This window comes from Hypanus sabinus, chromosome 8 (genome assembly GCF_030144855.1).
Source record: "Hypanus sabinus isolate sHypSab1 chromosome 8, sHypSab1.hap1, whole genome shotgun sequence".
In the NCBI taxonomy this organism is placed as follows: domain Eukaryota; kingdom Metazoa; phylum Chordata; class Chondrichthyes; order Myliobatiformes; family Dasyatidae; genus Hypanus; species Hypanus sabinus.
In genome coordinates, this window is record NC_082713.1 from 1799441 (window position 1) to 1820165 (window position 20725).

Sequence of the window (20725 nt, forward strand, 5' to 3'; positions counted from 1 at the left end):
CACTCTTAACCCATGACCTCTGGTTGTAGTTCCACACAACCTCAGTGGAAAACGCCTGCTTGCATTTACCCTGTCAATACCCCTCATAATTTTGTATACCTCTTATCAAATTTCCTCTCAATCTTCTACATTCCAAGGAATAACGTTCTAACTTATTCAATCTTTTCTTATAATTTAGGTCATCCAGACCTAGCAACATCCTTGTAAGTGTTCTCTGTACTCTTTCAACTTTATTTGTATCCTTCCTGCCAGTAGGTGACCAAAACTGCCCACAATACTCCAAATTAGGCCTCCTACCTCTGTTGTACTCAATACATTGATTTATGAAAGTCAATGTGCCAAAAGCTTTCTTTACGAACCAGTCTACCTGTGACATCTCTTTCAATGAACTATGCACCTCTATTCCCAGATCCCTGTGTTCTACCAAACTCCTCAGTGCCCTCCTAGTCACTGTGTAAGACCCACCCTGGCTGGTCCTACCAAACTGCAAAACCTCGCACTTATCTGTATTAAATTCAATCTGCCATTTTTCCAGCTGTTGCAGATCCTTCTGAAAGCCATGAAGCCTTCTTCACTGTGCACTAAATAGTGCCATAAGGAGGGCGTTGGGAATGGACCCAAATGCAAGACACAGACACTGAAGTACTAGGGAAAGCGGGACCTGGTGTTTCAGAAAGCAGGGGAGAATTGGGGAAGAAATTACACTGGACAACACACAGGCCCTGGATGAGACTAGGATACAGGGCCTGGGCTTGGACTAGACTGGGTAAGTGGGACCTGGGCAATGAACTTGGAACTAGGAACCTGTATAAGGACTCTGAGCCAGAGACTGGACAGGGACCCGGAACCTGGGTCATGACTTGGGCTTGGACTCCGGATCCAGGTGAGGGCCAGATGTAGCAAGGACCGGATGTGGGGGCAGGATGCGGGACTCCAGGGCTGGACAAGGACATGAAGCTCAGACTTGGTCCTGATCGAGGGAAAGCAGGAACGCAGAACCTAGGTCAAGGGAGAGCAAAGCAGCAGCAGGGAGAGGCATAGCTGGACGCGGACTCTAGCCCTGGATGAGACCAGGATTCAGGGCCTAGCTATGACTTGGACGCAGACTAGAACCTCCTTGGAGCCTAGGACTTGAGCACAGGAACACAGAACAGAGCCGGGACCCCTCCTTGGGAATAGGACATAGGACCAGGACTTATACAAGGACACTAAACACAGGGACACAAAGAGACAGTTCCAATCTTAATGATGCATAATTCCTTCTGTTGGCATGGCAAGGCTCCAGTCTCTCTCCGCCGGCTGAAGTTGACAGTGATAGAGGCAAGGTTGCCAGCAGGGCTTCAGAGGGAAGGAAGGGGACAGTCCAGCCTCAGAGTAACAGCAAAGATGGCCTGACTTACCCAACGGAGGTAAAGACAGGAAGGGACAGATCCCACCATAGGGTAATGGAAAGGATGGCTTGACTTACCCCTACAGAGGCAAGGACAGGATACCAACAAGACAAACCAGCAACCACACTCGAACCCGGGGCCACCTATATTCCAGCCCCAATATGAGAATCAGGTGCCTGTGATTGAGCCCATCTGAAACAAGGGACAGCTGGAAGACCCAGAGTTCAGAGTCCACTGACCAGACCATGAACCAGAACGTGGACTTCACGGACTGGACCATGACAGTTAGATAGAAAGATAGATGCTTTATTGACCCCAAACGAAATTACAGTGTCACAGTAGTATTACAAGTGCACAGATATAAATATTAGAAGAGAAGCAAAAAAAAAGTTACCTTAGAAATAAGATGTACAAGACTTACAAGTGAGAGATTACAAGATTTACAAGTTCACACTGAAAAGATAGTAGTCCAAGCATTACCATAATATTATACAGTAATGAGTGCACATTAACACCATCCAGATAGGAAGTGATGGTAAATTGTGCAGTGATGCACAGAGTGTCTGCAATAGCAGGGTGTGGTAAACAGAGGTTAATAACAGTGTGACAGGAGGGGGCCATCACTTCCCTGGCTACAGGTTGACATTATGGAGCCTAATGGCCGAGGAAAAGAATGACTTCATACAGCGCTCTTTGAAGCAGCGCTGTTTTCTTAGTCTATTGCTGAAAGTGCTGCTCTGTTCAGCCAAAGTGGCCGGCAGATGATGAGAAACATTGTCCAGATTTGCCAGAATTTTCTGGAGGGTTTTACCACAGCCTCCAGTATGTCAGAAATGCCAATAGAAGCTCCAAAGACCTCATCCCTGGGAGAGGAAGGATCTTCGAAGATGGGCTACAACTGGGGACGTCTTGGAAGAACGGCCGAGGGCAAAGGATTCTGGCAGGCTGTGTCAGTGTGGGTAATGGGCTTCAGTCAGTAAAAGCTGAGAATTTCTGGAAGTGGGCTGAGGTGACGTCCATTGTCACTGCTACACGATCTGGAGATGGTGTTGTCAACAACATTCTTCAGAAGTCAAGAATGAGGCAAAAATCTTGTGATTACAGTGGGCTTATTAGCTGTTCATCATTGTAGGGGGTCAGACCAGGTCAGCCTACACCAGTAAAGAATTTAAATGCTCTCCTTTTACTCTGCAAACCAGATTGAACAGGTTTGAATAAGAAATCTGTGAGCAGCTACTGCACACAAAATGGTGAAGGAACTCGAAAGGTCAGGCAGCATTCTGGAGAGGAATAAACAGTCTACATTTTGGGCAAAGACTCCTCATCTCAACCCTAACATCGACTGTTTATCATTTCCTCAGATGCTGCCTGATCTGCAGAGTTCCTCCAGCATTTGGTGTGTGTTGTTTGGATTTCCAACATCTGCAGAATCTCCTGTGCTTGTGTGAACCATGACTGATTCACACTTCAGCTCTGCAGATAAATAAATGACAGAGGTGTAGAAACAAATAGTTACGAAATGTTTACAGACAAATGGTTGATTATACAAGCACATAAGCAAGCATAAAGAAAGCTAAAACTACAAGAAAAAACACAGTAAAAACAACAACATGGATTCTAATCCAACACTGACCCTGTAGGTAACGACCTTTACAGTGGGTGGTAACTGGTTCCGTGAATCTCCCAAATCTGACAGGGCCGGCAGGCAGAGGACACCAGCATCTGCAGATTCCCCCCACAACCCCACATCATGCTGACTTGGTCCTTCTCTGGTGCCAGGTCTAAATCCTGGAACTCAGACCCTCCCCAACCCCCACACTGCACTTGGTCACTCACCTCACCAGAAGCAGCAGCTCCCCACAGCCTACCCAAAGGAGACCTGCAATGGGGAACAAGCCTCAGCACATGAAGTCATAGAGTCATAGAACACTACAGCACAGAAATAATCTCATCTAGTCCGTGCCAAACTATTAATCTGCCCAGTTCCATCAACCTGCACCCAGACCATAACACTCCTACCCATATACTGTACCTATCCGCATTCCTCTTCAATGTTGAAATCAAACCTGTATGCAACACATGTGATGGCAGCTCATCCACACTCACACCACTCTCTGAGTGAAGATGTTCCCCTCACGTTCCCTTTAAACTTTCACCTTTCATCCTTAACCCATGACCTCTAGTTGTAGTCCCACCAAACCTCAGTGGAACAAATCTGCTTGCATTTACCCTATCTACACCACTCAGTTTTGTATACCTCCAACAATCTGCCCTTAAGAATTTCAATGAAACACAGATTCCTGATTGTGAAATTATATCCCATTCTTGGAATCTTCCCTTTCTTTTTCCTCTCCAATAGCACCAACCACCCCCCACACACGCACAGACACGCACCTCCTGGAAACCCCCCACAGTAACAAGGGGTTTTTACACACATCTCGGGACTCCCCGGCCCCCACAACCTCATCCGACATCAGAGAGGGTGTTAGTGCAGAAGAAGCGTACAGACAGAGGTGTGTAGATGCAGTGGAGAACATAAGAGCAAGAATGAAATGCTAAGGCTCTATAAGGCATTGGTCAGACCGTGCTTGGAGAATGGTGAGCAGTTTGGGGCCCCTTACCTAAGAAAAGATGAGCTGGCATTGCAGAGGGTCCAGAGCAGATCCACGAGAATTATTCCAGGAATAAAAGGATTAACGTATGAAGAGCACTTGATGACTCTAGGCCTATACTCACTTGAATTTAGAAGATTTGGGGGTGGGGGTTGGAATTGGATCTCATTGAAACCTATCAAATATAGAAAGGCCTTGATAAAGTGGATGTGGAGAGGATGTTTCTGAAAGTGGGGGAGTCTAGGACCAAAGGACACAGTCTCAGAATAGAGGGACACCCACTTAGAACAGAGATGAGTAATTTCTTTAGCCAGAGCATGGTGAACCTGTGGAATTCATTACCACACAGGCAGTTGTGCAGTCCTAGACACTGAGTATATTTAAAGTGGAGGTTGATAGGTTCTTAATTTGTCAGGGTGTCAAAGGTTACAAGAAGTTAGGGAAATGGGGTTGAGAGGGATAATAAATTAGTCCTAATGGAATGGTGGAGCAGACTTGATGGGCTGAATGGCCTCATTAAGCTCCTATGTCTTACGGTCCAATGTTCCCAGGACTTGGTGTGTGCCATCATGGCAGCTGAAAACATATTCAACTCAATGGGAAGTGGAGTTCATTCTGGGTGGATATGGGGCCCATACAGCTGAATCAGGCTGAAGTATCAGCAAAGACTGACAAAGTTAAACTTTGCAAGTTCTCTGAGAACTTAACATTTTCGTTGGAAACTGTGCGTGGAAAAGGTATTTAATACTATCACCCACTTACAAATTCCACCGTACCTACATTCTAACCAGCTGAGCTGGCTCTTTATTCCTCTCCTTCACATATTATCATGAACAATTTTACAATCATACTTTCCTGAACAGCTCTCCAGTGGAAAATGCAGATTGACAATGCACTCAGAGAACTTCTGCATCGAGCTCCCTCCCATCGGCCCAGAGAGCAACAACAAACATTTTTTAGAGTAAATGTCACCAGTCAGATATGTACCTGAGGCAAAAAGATCAACATGAATGATTACATGCCATTTCCATAGTTACACCTCTGTGTGATGCTAAAGCCCCACAGTGTGTGGGAGAGTGATTCAGGATTACTTTTTGTACAACCTGCTCCAGTGACTCAAGGTGCAGGGCTGTTCTAAAAAACCACACTGTAAGACCATAAGACATAGGAGCAAATTAGGCCATTTGGCCCATCAAGTCTGCTCTGTCATCCCATCATAGCTGATTTATTATCTCCCTTAACCACATTTTCCTGCCTTCTTCCCATAAATTTTGATGCCCTGACTAATCAAGAACCTATCAATCTCTGCCTTAAATATACCCAATGACTAGGCCTCCACAGCAACAAATTCCACAGATTCACCCTTCTCTGGCTAAAGAAATTCCTCTGCAACTGTAATAAATGGATTTCCTGTATTCTGAGGACATGCCCTCTGGCCTTAGACTCATCCCCTATGGGAAATCGATCTCAGCCTTTCAGTATATGATAGGTTTCAGTGAGGTCCCCTCTCATTCTTTTGAACTCCAGAGAGTACAAGCCCAGAGCCATCAAACACTCCTCATATGTTAACCCTTTCATTTCTGGGATCATTCTCATGGACCTCCTCTGTACCCTTTCCAATGCCAGCGTATCTTTTCTTAGATAATGAGCCCAAATCTGCTGAAAATACTCAATGCATCTGTCCAATGCCTTATAAAACCTTAAGCCTCTAGCCAGGAGATAACGAATCTGTGGAATTCATTGTCACAGACAGCTCACACGCTTTGCATGAAAAACTTATGCTGACATCTCCTCAGTACCTATTTCCAAGCACCTTCAAACTGTGGCCTCTTGTGTTAGCCAACTGATTCAGTTGTTGCAGCTTTGATACTTCAGGTCAATGGAACTAAATCACAGACAAAATGGATGGGGTTCAGAATGAACTCACAGGATGAACCAATGAGGCTTACAACGTTGATCAGGTCCAGGTGGATATGAACAGCTTACAGAAAGAGTCTGCCGGTGTCCCAAAAAACATAAGGAGAGGTTAGAAAGAAGCCAGATAAACACTGGTGGGTGGAGGGGTGATGGGGAGAAGGGGGAGTCGGCAGCAAAGAGGCTAGCATTGAGTAGAGAGACAAATGGCTTGCCTCCCTACTGGAAGTTCTGTGCATGAGTTCTGAGGGACCTCCGACATTTCAAATGAGGGATGGAAGTGGTTAACAGCTGTGTGGAGGCTCAGGGCCTCAGTCTGAATGGAGAAGACTTACAGGGGAAAGCTTTATCACAAACAGAGGGGTGGATATCTGGAACTCATTGCCTGACTCAGATATACTCTCTATGTTCAAGAGGCATTCAAGCCAACAGACTTAAATATATAGAAGGTGTAGATGGGTAAAAGGTCAGTATGAATGTGATGGGCCAAAGAGCCTGTTTCTGTGCCAAATGGCTATGAAAGACTACAATCCATGGATGGTCAGGATAACTAAACCTCAAGGAAAGTGGGTTTAAACTCAAATGGTAGGGAACGGAAACCAGTATGTTAGAGCTGAGGATGAGCCAGAAGGTTTACAAGTAGATGATGTAATATGTAATATGAATGGAAAAAAGGACAAGTCAATGATTGCGTACAACTGCAGACAGAACAAAGAGTTAAAGTTGTACCACAGTGTACCAAAAGGCTGAAAGAAGGCCATAGTTAGGAGCTTAACATCAAAGGATATACTTTGTATCGAAAGGACAGGCAGGAAGTCATAGGTGGTGATGTGGCTTTGTTGGTAAGAGATGGAATTACATCCTTAGAAAGAGGTAACATAGGGTGCTGAATCATTGTGGGTAGAGTTACGGTAATCATATATAGGCCTCCAAATAGTAGCAAAGATGTTGGGTTGAGATTGCAAAGGGAGCTGGAAAAGGCATGTAATAAGGGTAACATCGCAATTATAATGGGGGGTTTTCAATATGTAAGGAGATTGGGAAAATTAGGTTGGTGTCGGATCATAAGAGAGAGAATTTGTTGAATGCCTGCGAGATGCTTTTTAGAGCAATTTGAGCTTGAGCCTACTCAGGGAAAGGCGATCTTAGATTGGGTGTTGTGTAATTACACAGATTTTATTGGGAAGCTTAATGTAAAGGAACCCTTCGGAGACAGTAATCATAATAATAATTGAATTCATACTGCAATTTGAGAGGGAGAAGCATAAATCACATGTATCAGTATCACAATGAAATAAAGGGAATTACAGAGCCATGAGAGAGGAGCTCGCACAAGTGAATTGGATACCGGCAGGGGTGACAACAGAACAGAAGTGCCTGAAGTTTCTGGGAATAGTCCACAAGGCGTCAAATAGATACATCCCACCGAAGACTTTGTTCTCAAATGACAGGGGTAGGCAACCATGGCTGATGGGAAGTTAAGGATTGCATAAAAGCCAAGGGAAGGGCAAATAATGTAGCAAGAGGGAGTGAGAAGTTGATATTGAACTGGTAAATTATGCTGGTGAGGTAGTAATGGGGGATAAAGAAATGGCAGATGAACTTAATGAATACTTTGCTTCAGTCTTTACTGTGGAAGACACTAACTGTATGCCAGACATCCATGAGTGTCAGGGGGCAGGAGTGAGTACCATTAATGCATAAGATGATGAGGGCATTGATGGTGTGGATAGTCAGAGGCTTTTTCCCAGGGCTGAAATGGCTAGCATGAGAGGGCACAGTTTTAATGTGCTTGGAAGTAGGTACAGAGGAGATGTCAGGAATAAGTTTTTTACATAGAGAGTGATGAGTGTGTGAAATGGGCTGTCGGCGACAGTGGTGTCGGTGACTACAATAGGGTCTTTTAAGAGACTCCTGGACAGGTACATGGAGCTCACAAAGATAGAAGGCTATGGGTAACTCCAGGTAATTTCCAGAGTAAGGACATGTTCAGCACAGCTTTGTGAGCTGAAGGGCCTGTATTGTGCTGTAGGTTTTCTATGTTTCTCTGTCTATTGATATTACAAAGGAAAAAGTGCAAGGCAAACTCAAAGTTCTTAAGATAAGTAAGTCATCTGGATCAAATGGACTACATCCTGAGTCCTGAGAGAGGTTGCTGAAGAGATAACGGATGCACTGGTCCTGATCTTTCAAAAGTCACTTGATTCTGGCATGGTCCTGGAGGACTGGAAAATTGCAAATGTCACTCCACTCTTTAAGAAAGGAGGAAGACAAAAGAGAGGAAATTATAGGCCAGTTAGCCAAATCTCAGTGGTTGGGAAAATTAAGGATGAAGTTTTGGGGTACCTGCAGACTAATGATAAAATAAGTCAAAGTCAGCATGGTTTCTGTAAAGGGAAATCTTGCCGGACAAATGTATTGGAATTCTTCAAAATAACAGGCAGGTAGACAAAAGAGAGGGAGTGGATGTCATTTAGAAACATAGAAACATAGAAAACATACAGGCTCTTCGGTCCATATCCCTACCAAACATATCCCTACCTTAGAACTACCTAGGCTTTAGCCATAGGCCTCTATTTTTCTAAGCTCCACGTAGCCATTCAGGAGTCTCTTAAAAGACCCTATCGTAACTGCCTCCATCACCATTGCCGGTAGCCCATTCCACGCACTCACCACTCCGCGCAAAAAACTTAACCCTGACAACTCCACTGTACCTACTTCCAAGCACCTTAAAACTATGCACTCTCATGCTAGCCATTTCAGCCCTGGGGAAAAGCCTCTCACTATCCACACGATCAATGCCTTTCATTATCTTGTACACCTCTATCAGGTCACCTTTCATCCTCCTTCGCTCCAAGGAGAAAAGTCTGAGTTCACTTAACCTATTCTCATAAGACATGCTCCCCAAACCAGGCAACATCCTTGTAAATCTCCTCTGCACCCTTTCTATGGTTTCCACATCCTTCCTGTAATGAGGCAACCAGAACTGAGCATAGTACTCCAAGTGGGGTCTGACCAGGATCCTATCTAGCTGCAACATTTCCTCTTGGCTCTTAAACTCAATCCCACGATTGATGAAGGCCAATGCACCATGGGCCTTCTTAACCACAGAGACAACCTGCACAGCAGCTTTGAGTGTCCTGTGGATTTGGACCCCAAGATCCCTCTGATCCTCCACACTGCCAAGAGTCTTACCATTAATGCTATATTCTGCCATCATATTTGACCTACCAAAATGAACCACCTCACACTTATCTGGGTTGAACTCCATCTGCCACTTCTCAGTCCAGTTTTGCATCCTATCAATGTCCCATTGCAATATTTGACAGCCCTCTACACTATCCACAACACCTCCAACCTTTGCGTCATCAGCAAATTTACTAACCCATCCCTCAATTTCCTCATCCAGGTCATTTATAAAAATCACAAAGAGTAGGGCTCCCAGAACAGATCCCTGAGGCACACCACTGGTGACCAGCCTCCATGCAGAATATGACCCACCTACAACCATTCTTTGCCTTCTGTGAGCAAGCCAGTTCTGGATCCACAAAGCAATGTCCCCTTGGATCCCATGCCTCCTTACTTTCTCAGTAAGCCTTGCATGGGGTACCTTATCAAATGCTTTGTTGAAATCCATATACACTACAGCTACTGCTCTTCCTTCCTCAATGTGTTTAGTCACATCCTCAAAAATTCAATCAGGCTCGTCAGGCACGACCTGCCCTTGACAAAGCCATGAGGACCATTCCTAATCATATTATGCCTCTCCAAGTGTTCATAAATCCTGCCTCTCAGGATCTTCTCCATCAACCTACCAACCACTCATTGGTCTATAATTTCCTGGGCTATCCCTACTCCCTTTCTTGAATAAGGGAACAACATCCACAACCCTCCAATCCCCTGGAACCTCTCCCGCCCCCGTTGATGATGCAAAGATCATTGCCAGAGGCACAGCAATCGCCTCCCTCGCATCCCACAGTAGTTAGGATACATCCCGTCCAGTCCCGGTGACTTATCCAACCTGATGCTTCCCAAAAGCTCCAGCACATCCTCTTTCTTAATATCTACATACTCAAGATTTTCAGTCCACTGCAAGTCATCCCTACAATCGCCAAGATCCTTTTCCATAGTGAATACTGAAGCAAAGTATTCATTAAGTACCTCTGCTATTTCCTCTGGTTCCATACGCACTTTTCCATTGTCACACTTGATTGGTCCTATTCTCTCACGTCTTATCCTCTTGCTCTTCACATACTTGTAGAATGCCTTGGGGTTTTCCTTAATCCTGCTTGCCAAGGCTTTCTGATGGCCACTTCTGGCTCTCCTAATTTCATTCTTAAGATCCTTCCTGCTAGCCTTATAATCTTCTAGATTCATATCATTACCTAGTTTTTGAACCTTTCGTAAGCTCTTCTTTTCTTCTTGACTTACAACAGCCTTTGTACACCACTGATCTTGTACCTTAACATCCTTTCCAAGTCTCATTGGATCGTGCCTACTCATTGGAACCCCACGTAACTATCCCCGAACATTTGCCACATTTCCTCCGTACGTTTCCCTGAGAACATCTGCTTCCAATTTGTGCTTCCAAGTTCCTGCCTGATAGTCTCGTATTTCCCCTTACTCCAATTAAATGTTTTCCTAACTTGTCTGTTCCTATCCCTCTCCAATGCAATGTACAATTTACTTAGATTTGCAGAAGGTATTTGATAAGATGCTTCACATGAGGCTGCTTAACAAAATAAAATCTGCTGCTGTTACAGGAAAGATACTAGCATGGACAGAGGAATGGCCGACAGGCAGGAGGCAGCAAGTGGGAATAAAAGGGGCCTTTTCTGGTTGGCTTCCAGTGACTAGTGGTGTTCCTCGGTGGTTAGCGTTGGGACCACTACTTTTCACATTGTTTGTCAATGATGTTGATAGTGGAATTGATGACTTTATGACAAAGTTTGCAAATGATAGAAAGATAGGTGGAGGGGTAGGTAGTGCTGAGGAAGGAATGCTATTGCAGCAGGACTTGAAATAAGTTGGAAGAAAGGGCAAAAAAGTGGCAGATGGAATACAATGTTGGGAAATATATGATAATGCATTTTGGTAAAAGGAAGAATAGTGCGGAGTAAAGGGGAGAAAATTCAAACATCAGAAGTGCAGAGGGATTTAGGAGTCCTTGTGCAAGACTCCCAGAAGGTTAATTCAGAGGTTGAATCTGTGGTAAGGAAGGCAAATGCAATGTTGACAGTTATTTCAAGGGAAATAGAATATAAAAGCAAGGAGATAATGCTGAGCCTTTATAAGAATTTTTTTAGCCGAAGAGTGGTGAATCTGTGGAATGCTCTGGTTCAGATTATGGGTGATGCTAAGTCTGTGGATATATTTAAAGTGGAAGTTGATAGATTCCTGATTGGTTGGGGTATCAAGGGATATGGTGAGTGGGCAGGTGTCTGGGTTTGAATGGGATATGGAATCAGCCATGATGAAAAGTTTGAGTGGACTTGATGTGCTGAACGGCTTAATTCTGCTCTTTTGCCTTATGGTCTTAGGGTCTAGTTGTTGGTGTGGCTGTTGTGTTGACTGAGACAAAATCAACCTAAAATATTTTACAGTTTTCCCTCATGAACACGGTGAAAGAATTCCTGCAGTAATATTTGACTGATGGTCATCTCTGGCCCAATATCTGTTCTCAGAGACAAGGATTCTGAGGCAGAAGACAGAGAGGACGGGTCTGAAAATGGCCACATCCCATCTTCTACATCTCAATCTGATCATTGCTTGCTGGAGGAATTGGCAGGTCAGGCAACATCTGTGGAGGCAGACAGATGGGCAATGTTTGGAGCTGAAACATTTTCATCTCTCATTATCAGTTTATTTCATTGGAGCTGGAGGACAGGAAGAACTCACTGCCCTCTCCTCACCCCATCTATTCTCCTCACCCCCTCCTCCTCCCATTCCTGCTGTTTGCCTCCTGGCTACTGAAACGCTCTGCTCTGGAATCAGTAACCTGTGATAATCAGTCGACAGTCATAGTACTTCAGCCTGAATCTTCCCCAGTGTTTCTCCCTCTACTGATGCTGCCAGGCCTGTTGAGTGTTTACAGTGCTCTCTCCCACATTTAGCCCACACTGATGAGCTGTGTCAATCTGCAGCCCCCATGAGTGGGTCTGAGAAAGGCTCAGCTCTTACCTGTCAGATGACGAGGTCCCAATGTACCAGTGGCCTCTTCCAAGAACCTCTCCAATTTGCACCTCATGAGCTCATTTCTCTGTGTGAGTCAGGCAGCAGAGAATGATTTCATTTCTCGAGTGTGGCAATGGGACATACAGTTATTCAGCAGAAACAACTCCCTGGCTCTTGTGCATGTTTCATAATTCTCATGCTAGCTCAGAATTCATTTCATGCAACACCAGACTGCAGGATCAGACCACAAGCACAGAAACTGCATATCAAAACTTTTCTGGGTTAAACCCCTCTCTCACCTGCAACTGAGCCAAGGACTGAGGAGAACCAGACATCTCCCTCCTCAGGATTAACTCCGTTAGTCCCTCCTCCATTAGTCCTGATGAAGGGTCTCGGCCCGAAACGTCGACAGTGCTTCTCCTTATAGATGCTGCCTGGCCTGCTGTGTTCCACCAGCATTTTGTGTGTGTTGTCACTCCCTCCTCAATCCCCCCAGTCTCCTGTTCCCCAGCACACTGTTCCCCAATCTTCCATCCCCCTGCACACTGCCCCCCAGTCTCCTGTCCTGCTGTACACTGCCCCCAATCTCCAACCCTCTCCCCACCACACTGTCCTGCTTCCCCGGACACTGCCCCCCAGTCTCCTATCCCGCTGTACACTGCCCCCAATCTCCCATGCCCCTGCACACTGCCCCCCAGTCTCCTGTCCCACTGCACATTGTTTATTGGAGTTTGCTAAAGTTACACATGCTGTGGATAAAGGGCAACTGGTGGCATTCTGTTCTTAGATTTCCAGAATCAGAACACGATACAAAAGATTTTCTGAGGTTGGGTGGGACTGCAACCAGAGGTCATGGGTTAAGGGTGAAAGGTGAAAAGTTTAAGTGGAATATGAGCAGAAACTTCTTCACTTAGAGGGTCATGAAAGTGTAGAATGAGTTGCCAGTGCAAGTGGTATATGCAGGCTTGATTTCAATGTTTAAGAGAAGTTTGAATTGGTACATGTTGTGGTAAGAAGGGCTATGGTCTGGGAGCAAGTCGATGGGAGTAGGCAGTTTAAATGGTTTGGCATGGACTAGATGGGCCAAAGAGCCTGTTTCTGTACTATACTCTAAGTAATGAAAAAAGAGAGGAAAAAGTGAACCAGTGTAAGTGGGTCATTGTCTGTTCAGAAATCTGACAGCAGAGAGAAAGAAACTGTTCCTAAAATATTTGGGTGTGAGCCATCAGGCCAATGTACCTCCTCCTTGGTGGTAGCAATGTGAAGAGGGCATGTCCTGGGTAATGATGGTCCTTAATAATGGATGCTGCCTTTTTGAGGCATCACCATTTGAAGGTGTTCTTGACGCTGTAGAGACCAGTGCCCATGATGGTGCTAGCAAAGTTTACAACTTCTTGCAGTTTTTTTTCTGATCCTGTGCAAAGTCCCCTCCGTACCAGATGGTGATGCAACCAGTTAGAATGCTCTCTTCTGTAGAAACCTGAGAGTGTCTTTGGTGATGTACCAAATCTCCTCACAATCTCCTAATGACTCGAAACAGTACAACACAACAACAACACACACAAAAGTCCTGACGAAGGGTCTTGGCCCGAAACATCGACAGTGCTTCTCCCTATAAATGCTGCCTGGCCTGCTGTGTTCTACCAGCATTTTGTGTGTGTTGTTTGAATTTCCAGCATCTGCAGATTCCCTCGTGTTTGCTCAACACAACAACAGGCACTTCGGCCTACCATATCTGTGCTAGATACAATGCTGAATTAAAATAAATCTCTTCGTCTGTGGATGATCCATATGACCCATACCCTAACAGCCTTGAAACCATCTTCAACATGAACCCATCAACACTATCTCCCTAATGTACCTTTGCACCATCCATCTGTCCATCCGTCCAACCATCCATCTATCCATCCAACCATCTATCCATCCATTCATTTACCCATCCATCCATCCATCTATCCATCCAACCATCCATCTAGCCATCCATTCATTTACCCATCCATCCAAATATCCAGTTATCCATCTGTATATCCATCCATCCATCCATCTATTCATCTATCTATTCATCTATCCAACCAACCATCCATCTACTATTTATTCATCCATCTATCCATTTGTCAGATCCATCCATCCATCTATCTATTCATCTACCTGTGTATCCAGCCATCCATCCATCTTTCCATCTATCCATCCTCCTACCTATCTGTGTAACCATCCATCTATCTATCCATCCAACTATCCATCTACCCATCCATCCATGTATCCAACCATCGATCTACTGATCCATCTATCTATTCATCCCTCCATCTATATTAAACTATCCATTCATCCATCTGTCCATCCATTTATCCATCCATCTATCCTTCTATCCATCCATCCATCCATCCATCTATCCATTCATCACATCCATTCATACATCCACTTATCCATCTATCTGCCCATCCATTTGTGTATCCATCCCTATTCATTCATTTATCATCTGTCTATCCATCCAAACCTCCATATATTTATTTGTTTCTTTCTTTATTTATTTTATTGTAACTTGGTATAATTTGTTCTGCCTGCACTGTACTGCTGCCACAAAACAACAAATTTCACAAATTGCTGTATACCAGAGACAATAAACCTGATTCTGCTCATATCCGCCTCCACCACCACTGCCGGCAGCCACCAATCTGAGTTTCAAACAACCTGCGCCACATACCTCCTTTAAATTTGAAAGATTCTCCAACTTCTGGTAATTTCCAGAACAACCCCCCACCACTCCCACACTTCTCTCTTTTTCAGTTCTCCACTTTGGACTCTTACCTCTCACCTCTCCCTTGGTGCCCTTCCCTTTCTCTCATGGTCCATGCTCCTCAAAGTTCAAGAAGTTCAAAGTTGAAAATACATTATTGAAATATGTATAAATGATACAACCCTGAGACTCGGCTCCTGACAAGCAGCCACAATAGAAGAAACGTGAAAGAACCCATTAACAAAAAGGCCAACAAATGCCCAATACAGGGAGAGAAAAAAACACAAATCACGCAGACAATTAAAGCAAGCAACAGCTTTCGGAACTAAAGTGGGTCCATAGACACAGAGCCCAGAGCTGCTGGAGCAGACCCATAGCCTCAGCCTTAGTTTCACAGAGAGTAGAGTAAACACCATGGAGAAAGGGGAGAGTGACTTGACCCTCACCTCCGGTTCCAACACCTGGCCTTTTCAATCCATCCATGTCCAAACATCGGGTCATTCCTCACTCTGAAGGCTGGGCCCTGTTGCATGGATATGCTCTGGGCCTAGACCCTGCCACCACGTGGCCTATACCTGACCTTTCCAAATCAGCCTGGCACTTAGATTGATCGGACTTCGTTGTTGACTTAGGTGGACAGACTCTTCTGTCCAAAACTCCTCTGCTCCAAATTCTCTCTGCTTCACAAGCTTGAATATGTCTCAACGTTGCTTTAACTTTGCACCACACCCACTTGCATCGACCCTCAAGTCAGCTTTGCCTTCGCTCGCTTCTTCATTGTGATCATTTACCACAATTTTCCACTGTGAAGCTGATATTAATAAAGTATTTCATTGTATTTCTTGCTTTATGAACCACCAGTAAGCTGTCACTCATCTCCAGTAGCGCCATCTTACACTAGAATGGGCCTTAACCAAAATCTCCAGATTTACCTTTACCTTTTCCATCTATCACCTCCCAGCTTCTTATCTTATCCCCCCATTCCCCACCCACCTGGCTTCATCTATCACTTTCTAGCTTGTCCTTCCCCCCACCACCAACCCCAACCATTCCAGCTTCATTCACCTTCTTTTCCAGTCCTGATGAAGGGTCCTGACCTGAAATTTATTAATTTCCTTAGATGCTGCCTGACCTGCTGAGTATTTTGTGTGTGTTGCTTCTTTAAACTTTCCCCCAACACCTCAAGTGCATTTCTTAGAAACACAGAAACATAGAAACATAGAAAACCTACAGCACAATACAGGCCCTTCGGTCCACAAAGTTGTGCCAAATATGTCCATACCTTAGAAATGACTAACTTTATCCATAGCCCTCCTTTTTTCTAAGCTCCATGTACCTATCCAAAGGCTCTTAAAAGACCCTATCGTATCCGCCTCCACCACCATTGCCGGCAGCCCATTCCACACACTCACCACTCTCTGAGTAAAAAACTTACCCCTGACATCTCCTCTGTACCTACTTCCAAGCACCTTAAAACTATGCCCTCTCGTTCCCTGGGGAAAAGCCTCTGACTATTATCTCAGAATGATCTCATGATCTCAGAATGGTGGTGCAGGCTCGAAGGGCCGAATGGTCTATTTCTGCACCTATTGTCTATCCACACAATCAATGCCTCCCATTATCTTGAACACCTCTATCAGGTCACCTCTCATCTTCCTTCGCTCCAACGAGAAAAGGCCAAGTTCACTCAACCTATTCTTATAAGGCATGCTCCCCAATCCAGGCAACATCCTTGTAAATCTCCATTGCACCCTTTCTATAGTTTCCACATCCTTCCTGTTGTGAAGCGACCAGAACTGAGCACAGTACTCCAAGTGGAGATGACCAGGGCCCTATGTAGCTGCAACATTACCTCTCGGCTCCTAAATTCACTCCCACGATTGATGAAGGCTAATATACTGTACGCCTTCTTAATCACAGAGTCAACCTGTGCAGCTGCTTTGAGCGTCCTATGGACTTGGACCCCAAGATCCCTCTGATCCTCTACACTGCCAAGAGTCTTACCATTAATACTATATTCTGCCATCATATTTGACCTACCAAAATAAACCACCTCACACTTATCTGGGTTGAACTCCATGTGCCACTTCTCAGCCCAGTTTTGCATCCTATCAATGTCCCACTGTAACCTCTGACAGCCCTCCACACTATCCACAGCACCCCAACCTTTGTGTCATCAGCAAACTTAGTAACCCATCCCTCCACTTCCTCATCCAGGTCATTTATAAGAAGAAGATTCTGACCATCTATCCTATCTATGCAGCTTGTAGTTTTATAAACTTCCAGCAGGCCTCCTCATTTACAGAGAAAACAATCCGTTTGTCCAACCTGGTGTGATAGCACGTGCCCTCTAACCCAGGCAGCACACTGGTGAACCTCTTCTGCACCCTCTCCAAATCCTGCATGTCCTTCCTGTAACTGCAGCAACACTAAAAGTGCAACCAACCCAAAGCATGATGCAGCTGCGGGGTGCAGAGATGTACTGGAAGCTGTTCAGTCCGGCTGTAAATGGAAACCAGACCTAACGAGAACAGAAACCAGAAAACTGCAGATGCTCCAAATTTGAAAAACAAAGAACAAAAAGTGGTGGAAACACTCAGCAGGGCAGACAGCATACGAGGAAGGGTCCTGGTCCTGAGAGCTTAATTTGGCTTCTCTTTTTCTGTGGATGCTACTTGACCTGCTGAGTGTTTTCTGCATTCTCTGGTTTAATGGAGAGAGGCTATGCTCCCTTCTCTCTGCTACCATCAGGAAGGTATACAGGAGCCTCAGGAACCACACCATCAGGTTCAGGAATTGCCCTCAACCATCAAGTCCTTGAACCAATGGGAATAACTTCACCCACCCCATCAGAGAACCCACAACCTATGGTCATGTTCTTGGTGTTTATTGCTTATTTTTGTATTATTATTAGATTTTTTTTCTTTCTATTCTTTCTGTACTTGCATGATTTGTTGCCTTTCACACACTGATTGTTTGTCTATCTTGTTGGGTGTGGTGTTTCATTGATTCTATTGTGTTTCTTTGAGGTTGTTTCCAGTGAATGCCTGCAAGAAAATTAATCTCAGGGCTGTAAATGTGATGAGTATGTAGTCAATAAATTGACTTAGAACTTTAGAAGCAGTAGGTTAGTCAGACTGAGGCTGTGCTGAGTGGGAGAGGACTGCCTCAAGCACGAAATCTTGGAGGTTTCATATAGGGTGGGACAGAAGGAACCTATCCTCTGGAGGGAGAGTGGAGAACCAAGGGTCACTGCTCATATAAAAAGAGTCAACCATTATGGACAGACATTAGAGAATGTATGGAGACCCTCTTTCTCAAAGCTGGCTGGAAGGAGTGTTTACTGTCAGAGTTCAAAGGATTCTACAGGAGTTGGCAAGAGGTGGCCACAGGTGGACAGGAATGTGGAGTTACAGTCAGATGAGGCCTGACATGAGTCAGGAGAGCTCCCATGACGATTAGGCGATTCCTGCTCCTAGTTGGCATGTTTCACTAATTACAGATTTGAAACTCAACCACAAGAGAAAATGTGATGAAAAAGAGGGTGACAGATAACATTTCTAAGAAGTGTGGTGATGAAGGGGGATCTTTCTGTAAACTGGGTCAGTGTGGTATTATGGGGTTTTACTGTGAAGGGACGGACTTTATTCCATAGTAATGATGTGCGTAATGACTGTTGGGAGGGTGTGGTCTCGTCTCCCTCCCGCTGTCACAGTGTTTCCATGCTTTCCCTCCCAGGCATAGAGAATGGATAACGACACATGGGGAAACAAAAGGGCTACAGACCGGTTGTTTACGGATAGTGATGGTTTCACCTGGTCCTTTCTGTCTAAACCAGAGTGAGTACACACCATCTGATGATAGAATCTGTGTTCACATCCCAGCAAAGCAGTGGGAACTGCAAACTCACATCATTAAATCAATTCCAGCCTTTCATTCAGCTTTCATGGAGTCAGCCCCTTTGGCCCAACTCATCTATGCCAAACAAATTGTCTATCCAAGCCAGTCCCATCCCCCAGCATCTGGCCAAATCCTCTCCAAACCTTTCTGATCTATGTACTGCTCAAAATGTTGTGATTATATCCACATCTACCATTCCTCTGGCAGCTCAGCCCAGATGACTATTAGACTCTCTATTTAAACTCCTCTTCTGATTTGTATATTCTTTATTTGAAAATCAATAAAAAAGATTGAAAAATGAAATGAGACTCTCTATGTAAAGCCTTGCTCCCCAGGCCCCCTTTAAACCATTCCCGTCTCACCTTAAAACTATGCCAACTGCTTTTAGTCTCCCCAACACAGCAACTGTTCATCTCAATTCACCCCTGTGCTGTCTCCATCCATCTGAAATCTCCCCGACACAGTGACCATCCAACTGACCTCTCCCCTACAATGTGATCGTCCAATTGTCCTCTCCCCTACACAGTGACTGACCAATTGACCTCTCCCCCACAGTGAGATCATTCAACTAACCTCTCGCCGACACAGTGACCATCCAGCTGACCTCTCCCCCAACCAGTGATGGTCCATTTAACTCTCCACTGCCCAGTGACTGTAAACTGATCTCTCCCTTACCCAGTGACCATCCATCTGATCTCTTCCCCTACTCAGTAACCATCCAACTGATATTTCCCTTACCCTGGGACCATCCACTGATAGCTCCCCTACCCATTGACTGACCAACTGACCTCACCCTTACCCAGTGACCATCCAACTGACCTCTCTCCTACCCAGTGACCATCCAATGACCTCTCTCCTAACCAGTGATCATTCAACTAACTTCTCCCCTACCCTGTGACAATCAAACAGACCTCTCTCCTACCCAGTGACTGTCCACTGACCTCTCACCTATGCATTGACTATCCAGCTGATCTCTCCCCTACAATGTCACTATCCAATTGATCTCTCCCCTACCCAGTGACCATATAACTGACCTCAACCCTACCCTGTGACAATGACAAATCCCTGTACTGTGTTGATTAAAGAAAATGTCTAAATTCTCTCAGTGAATGCATCCACATGACAGTGTTTTATGTGTGTTGTGCTAATTACAATTCAATTTGTTCAATAAGATTAAAGTCACAGTTACACAGCCCTGCAGCAGCCTCCTCATCCCACTGAGTCTGTACTGGCCAGCAACCACACATTTACATTCATTCCATTGTTTGTTCTCCCCACGTTCCCATCAACCTCTCATCTACTTACCCAACTCTGAGTGCCATGATACCAGAGCAGTTAGTGTGATACTATTACATCTCAGGCCATTCCAGAGTTCAGAGTTCAACTCCAGTGAGGGGTTTGAACGTCCTCTCCAAGAGTGCGTGAGTTTCTTTCAGCTGCCCAAAGATGTTCTGGTTAGTAGGCTAACTGAGCATTGTAAGTTGGCCTGTGATTATGTTCAGGTTAAATAGGTGGATTTCTGGAGGGTACAGCTCACTGGGCTGTAAATGAAAAAGATACAGGGATGATTCTCCAGTGCCCAATTAACCGACTAACCCACACATCTTCGGGATGTGAGCGTAGCCACGTTGTCACCAACAGAAGGTGCAGACTGCGCACACACTGTGCCACAAGTTGGGATTGAACCTGATCTCCAAAGCTTCCTGACCGTCCTGACCAGTATACTGTCCTGACCCACGTACCATACTGACACGCGTACCGTCCTGACACGCATACCGTCCTGATCAGTATATCATCCTGACCCGCGTACCATCCTGACACGCGTACCGTCCTGATCAGTATATCATCCTGACCCGCGTACCATCCTATCCCACGTACTGTCCTGACAAGTGTAACACCCTGACCCGCGTACCGCCCTGATCTGTATATGACCCTGACTTGCGTACCGCCAGATCTGTGTACCACCTTGACCCACGTACCGCCCTGACCTGTGTACCACC

At 45.1% G+C, this 20725-nt stretch overlaps 1 protein-coding gene across 1 annotated transcript in view; it reads left to right on the forward strand.

Annotated features, from left to right (window-relative positions):
- The window catches only part of LOC132397895 (tumor necrosis factor ligand superfamily member 10-like), a 59098-nt gene extending 40433 nt beyond the window's left edge, over window positions 1-18665 (forward strand). The window contains exon 6 of the mRNA XM_059976672.1: window positions 18564-18665. Coding sequence (XP_059832655.1) covers window positions 18564-18580 — 17 coding nt within the window. The 3' untranslated portion in view covers window positions 18581-18665. The remainder of the gene's footprint in view (window positions 1-18563) is intronic.
- The last annotated feature ends 2060 nt before the right edge of the window (window positions 18666-20725 follow it).